At 39.5% G+C, this 6255-nt stretch overlaps 1 protein-coding gene across 1 annotated transcript; it reads left to right on the plus strand.

Annotated features, from left to right (window-relative positions):
• Positions 1–55: 55 nt before the first annotated feature.
• On the plus strand, positions 56–5043 carry LOC113587841 (zinc transporter ZIP9). The gene is given in 9 exon segments (XM_027026743.2): positions 56–499; positions 940–1015; positions 1018–1044; positions 1418–1524; positions 1526–1592; positions 1834–1902; positions 2260–2345; positions 2591–2725; positions 2985–5043. Coding segments are annotated over 8 exon segments (819 nt in total). The 5' UTR covers positions 56–499; positions 940–945; the 3' UTR covers positions 3243–5043.
• Positions 5044–6255: the final 1212 nt, after the last annotated feature.

Genomic DNA, 6255 nt, shown 5'->3' on the forward strand with positions numbered 1-6255 from the left:
CTTTATTTTTTTAGAAAAGCATTGACGAGAGAGAGAATAAAGAAACGTATGATGGAGTCTTGTGAATTGCCTCCAGAGAAGAAAGGACTTGCACTCCGAATCACCGCTTGCCTGCGTCATCAGTGTAGTTCACTTTCCCAGTCTCTAGGGGGAAGTACTGGATATTGATATGAAAAGAAAGTACCAGTTAAACTAGTTACAACATTGCAACGTGGAAAGTTTGAACTTTGCACTTCAGTGAGTAGTTTCACAAAAGGGGTTCACGAGTTTTGCTATTAATAGGCTACAAGTACCACTTAAAATGGCGTTCTAACTGGTTGTTACTGTAACCGTGCGTCAAAAGAGTATGACACTTAAATCTAATAAATAAATCCCGTGTAATTAGAGTATTAGTAACGAGACGCAATGGAGGAGCATTCGCGGTTATTTTGATATCGGTTGCTATGTTATTGGCTGTTTTCTACTAGGACTTATTCCACTGCTGATCAACCTTTCCCAGGTAAGAGCATGCTAGGGGCGGAATTTTTAATACCAGTATGCTTAATGTTAGTATGCAGCGCTGTACAAGCCAAACGGTTGCTTGGCTGTGACGGTGAATACAATTAATTACCAATAAAATCGATTGCGTGGTAACTACGGTGTGTATCGCAGGGTGGTGATTTTGGCAGTTGATTCTAAAGCAAAGGTCTGTCGTCACGTAGTTGTTATCCGTTATCCACCCACCCACTCCAGGTATTTTTGTGCCATTATCTTAGCACAGGTACCTACAATAATGAAGGATCGTGTACCCTAAAACCTGAAACGTTGCACTATTAAATATAATATTTAGTTTTCCCAAGTCTGTTCAATGACTGTACCCTGATTGGATAATGTGGGAAAAAAAATCTTTTTATATGATTTTAGAAGAGAAATTCATTCGTTTATGACCTCTACCCTACGCAAAAAATGCAGCTTGTCCCAGTGCTGGGGGCAGGACTTCTGTGTGGTACTGCACTGGCGATAATCATTCCTGAGGGGTGCAATTAGTAGAGGAGTCATGGAAAGGTATGAAAGTCAGTGGTTGCCTCTGTGCTCACTGTCTCTTTACCTCTGTCTATTTCCCGTGGTCCTCCCTGTACTGCAGCATTACACTGGAAAGGATTAATTGCTTTCCCATTTCCAGTAAGGCAAGAAAATCATCTTTGGCTTAATCAACTTTTTCCATACATCCAAACCTGATGGTTTCTCAAACTTACTGCATTTCAAGTCACTTGTGCTTCAATTTCCAATGATGTATCATTAATATCTTTTGACTATTAATGATGCATCATTATGTATAATGCTGTCAAAATGTCACAGTAGAGACACTAATCATAATATAGTATTTAGTCATTGGGGAGGGTTTGTGCCTAAAGGAATTCCTATCCTCTTTTTACAGACTCGTACTGCTCTGCTGCAACAGCTAAGCAGAATAGTACGAACTCAAATTCAACTCTGGAGCCATCCTCGGAGAAAGGCCTGCATCCACACGTAATCATAGGAGCCCTCCCTGGTCCTGGGCTTTACACTTATGTTTGTGGTTGATCAGATTTGCTAACTACGTTCTGCAAATGGTGAACAGTTATGCACTTTAATTACAGTTCCAAACGTACATCTTATTTTACAGAAGTTGTGACCTCTATTTGGTGAAGTGGTAGTCACTGGCTTTTTCGAATTTCAGCCCATCATATGTTTTCTAATGCTATTTCAGCATGTCTTTTGTCAAAGAAACCAGAGTGAAGCGTTTAAATGAACAATTCAGTACAGCCGTTGGGCCGTGCCATGCTGACGGCGTCTTGTCCGTCTCCTGTGTAGTGTCCAGAGCAAGCATATACAATGGCAGTAGCATCACCACTACTTTGGGGCTTCTCATCCATGCTGCAGGTACAGCACTTGACTCTTGTCTCCTCGGTTACACTTCAACGGTAGATATCGCACTTCCTTCTGTGTTGAGACCTAATAAACACAGTACAGGGCCTTTTTCAGTAAAAAAATAGGTGTATTTCAGCAAAAAAATTACATTGTCAGTAGCAATGAAGAATGAGGACATGTAAGGCTTCAAATTTCACCGAGCATACTGATAGCACTATGCAATTTGAAGTAGATTCCTCTGGAATCGAATTTCTCCCTGATTGTAATTATCATCATGGTATTATGTTCTTCTGAACTATACTTCAGTAGGAGTGAAAGCGTGTTTCTTACACTGGAAAGGACTGTTCTTTGCATCTCTTTCCTCAACAGCTGACGGTGTTGCTCTGGGTGCCGCTGTGGCCTCCTCTCAAGTGTCTGTTCAGGTCATTGTTTTCTTCGCTGTGATCTTGCACAAGGTAGGAATGCTGTTCAGTCAAAGTCATTGTGATGTGTTTTTGTGTTCCCTGTCTTACCTAAATAATTTCTGCTCTCTAGGCCAGATTGCAAAATTTGAAGCCTGTCTCACTCCCCTCTCTCTCTCTCTCTCTCTCTCTCTCTCTCTCTCTCCTCTTATCTCTCCTTTACGTCTCTCTCATTCCCGGTCCCATCTTTTTTTCTCTCTCTCTCTCTCCCTCATCCCCCCAAACCCCTGCCCCTGTAGGCTCCAGCTGCATTTGGTCTTGTCTCTTTCCTCATGTATGCCGGCCTAGAGAGGAGCACTGTTCAGAAGCACCTCCTGGGTTTCTCCATGGCAGCACCACTGCTGGCTGTCAGCACCTACTTCCTCTTAAGTGTGGTAAGCAACCCATGCCACTCCACAGTGGCTCTCGGGTGATTCTTCTGTCTGTAGGTGCCTCCATGGTTCATGGAGAATAGTTGACTTGGAAATAAACACGTCTTTTATTGGTAGAAAGCTACAGTATACCATAAAATTTAGCATCCCTAACTCCTGGAGCAAATTAGCATATGTTTTTGTTATAGGTGAAGTTGTCTTGTGTGACTCATAGATGTGATGCACGTTAGCTGTTACATTTCTCTGTTATTCCCCCCCATAGACTGGAGGCTCTTCACAATACCGCCTCAGTGCCACAGGGATTGGAATGCTGGTCTCAGCTGGGACGTTCCTTTATGTGGCTACCGTGCATGTTCTGCCTGAGATTTACAGCAGGGGGCAGCAGAGGACCACTCATTTTCACCACCATGCAGGAGTAGGGCTCTCCCAGCAGGGGGGACTAGGCCTCATGGAAAGCGTCTTTCTCGTCACTGGAGCTGGGCTCCCTGTGCTCTTGGCCTTTAGTCTACCTGATGATTGATATCCTCACAAACCATGGTGTTGCCAAAAATTAGTGATGGGATGGAATGACAATGATTCTTAAAAAATACATTTTAGACATGACAAAGTATGATGAGTATAACTTTTTGTGATTTTGTTTACTTATTGCTGTTTTTACTTGCTTGTTTACTTATTGCTGTCTCATTTACCAGGCTCTACACAGCACTGAATGTTACAACAACACTTTTATATTTTTATATAAAGCCTCAGTGAAGGCTGTGTATTTGCCTGAAATTCAGGTTTAAATTCAGTTTTGTCCAGGGACACGATCAGTGATGTGCAGCACTGTATCATTTTAGACCTTACTGGCCAAAATGATTTAACTCATACTCAGAGTAACAATCAAAATATTCCAGGCAAATGAATGTTTGATTATTTTATCAGTAAAAACATAAGCAAATGGTAGCATGGTCCTGTTATCGAACATCTCTCAAGATGTTCATAGGAGAAATTAAATGGCAGATACTGCCTCAGGAACAGAACTATCTGCAGAGGAACTTATATGTGTGAAATGTGTGTGTTGGATGTGCAAATACATTTTGTTTCACTTTATTGGCAGGAAAGTTTTATATAGTGAAACAATGGCCATAATTAATGTAATAGTGTTTTACCTTTTATGAACTATATCTGAGAGTCCAGTTTTTTGTTTTTTTTCTTGGACAGATTTCCATAACATCACTTCTGCTGTGCGATACATAAATGCAATGAAGCAATCTCTCTTCATGTAGTGTTAGTTTATTGCCATTTTTATACTGAGTCTTCTGTTTGAATGCAATGAGTGTATAATGAACTGTATGTATCAGTATTGCGTGTAAATGGACGTGTTCTGTCATGTTTCCCTGCACTGCTATAATGTACAAAGCTCTTCGGTGGCTTGTGACTGGATACAGCTAGTTACAAGCTTGTAGCTGAAGCTAAACTTTTAACTCTGATTATACACTAGAAAAGAATGCCTTTCTGTGTGTGAATCAGGATATTTTATAATATGTGCTTAAAATGACTAAATAACCTTTAATTTATTTCTGATAAATTGCTATACTTCCTTATTTTATACGGTAAACAATATGTCGGCCACAGTGCTGACACAATGAGAAGATTGCTTTAAAAGCCTAAACATTTCACTTTCTCAGGTTTCACTCTTCATTTTTTAAATCATTTTAACAATACGGAGCATTTCCGAATTTTGCACCACCATCTTTCAAAATGCCATATGTCACTCATTAATTTCTATGACTCTCACATCCTTTTTATCATCCTTGTAGGGAAAGATGTTTTCATTACCCAGCACTCCTAATATGAGCTAAAAGAGTTACTACATTTGTGATTTAATCCTTGTTGCTGATAATGACTTAACAATGCAGTCTATTATATGTTATATACATCTTCCATTTTATGGTTTTTAAGACATTTTGTCTTTTGTATTTTGATGCTGCATTGTTGCTTTGTACCTCATGACTAATCCTCTGTTTTACTCTATTATCCTATTATTCTGAAAAAATATTTCTTGTCCCTGGGCCTGTGTGCGTGCAGGAGCATAACATTAGTAGGTTTGTGGCTCGAGTCCCACTGATTTACATTTTGGAGTCTCTTTCCCAGTGGAACTTGTATGAGGAGCTGAAAGGCAGCTGGTTGCAGTGTTCACTTTGTCAAGCGGTCCAGGTGGAGGACCCATACTTTTTTAAAGTTGCTTTGTGATAACTCGTGTTGTAAAAAGTGCTATATAAATAAACCTGACCTTCTCCCTCATAGGAGGAAGCTCAAGCCACCTTCTGGCTCCACTCCATGGCCTCCTCGTGTTCCCTCTACAGTCGCTATTTGCACTGCTCCCTGAGTGAAACATAATAATGTCAATGAAAAAAAAGGGAGATTTTGGGATGTAAAGTTTTTTCAGCACCTTCTATTGTTTGGGATGGGATGCCAAATTATAGTAGGACAAGGGGTGGGGGATTTGTTTTCATGCTCTAAAATGATCTAAACAGGCTTCCTGTAATCCCAGAACAATGAATGCATATCAAATATATCTATATATCTAATTTAGATTATGTGTATGAAGCTATTACATATTAACTTTGACAGCAAACAATTAAAAAAAAACCATCCTTGGATAGTTTAGGAATTTACTTTGCTCTAGCTAATAAGGAATATTCCCTTAGGAAAAACCTGTTAAGTTCTGTCTTTTGTTGGTTTGCATTAAGTCATGTTTTCTCATGTGTAAGCTTTAAAAAGGTCCTCTGTTTATCCTCTGGATAAGTCAACAAGACTCTAGTGTAAATAAGTGCTAAGTATTTACAGGTGATGGAAACGGGAAAGATAAAAGCCGTTTTTCTTAGTAGAACTAGACTAGAGCTTTAAATAGCTTTTCTATTTTTTGAATACATAGGAAGACTTGATAGTAATAGTTTATGCTTCCAAACTTCCTGTCTTTCACTTTAAGACTGCTCTTTCCCTTGTCTCCCAGTTTAGAAACTGGGACCCAAGGGAGCATCAAACACATTTGTTGTAAGAACATTTTCTTTTGCATCACCCTCTCAGACATTTCAGGCATAAACCCCCATAGGCAGAAAGAAGATAATCATGGTTCCATTATTCTTAACTTACAGTATGACACAGCTTCAATTTATCAGCTAGCACTTAAGAGGAAAACTGCTGTACTCTGTGATGCACAGGTATGCGTCGTAAAACCCTCTTAAGAAAGCACCAGGATTTCCGTATACTCACTTAAAATGCAAAAGGATTCTTAACAATATAGTTTGTTAAAACTGTCACTTCAGTCATTTTTTCTAATACTGGTTCCTCCATTTACTTCCATTCATAAAATTTACCCTGTGGTTTTTGTAACAAAGTGCAGGCTTCCCATATAGGAGGGGCTTTGAGTTCTGTGTATATAATGTTATGTATCTACTAACGAACCCAGTCGCTCATCGGTTGTCAACATTTGTGCTACATTTTTCTAATAAGCATAACGGATAGCTAAGTAGGTACAGTTTGTTTGC

This window comes from Electrophorus electricus, chromosome 11 (assembly GCF_013358815.1).
Source record: "Electrophorus electricus isolate fEleEle1 chromosome 11, fEleEle1.pri, whole genome shotgun sequence".
Lineage (NCBI taxonomy): Eukaryota > Metazoa > Chordata > Actinopteri > Gymnotiformes > Gymnotidae > Electrophorus > Electrophorus electricus.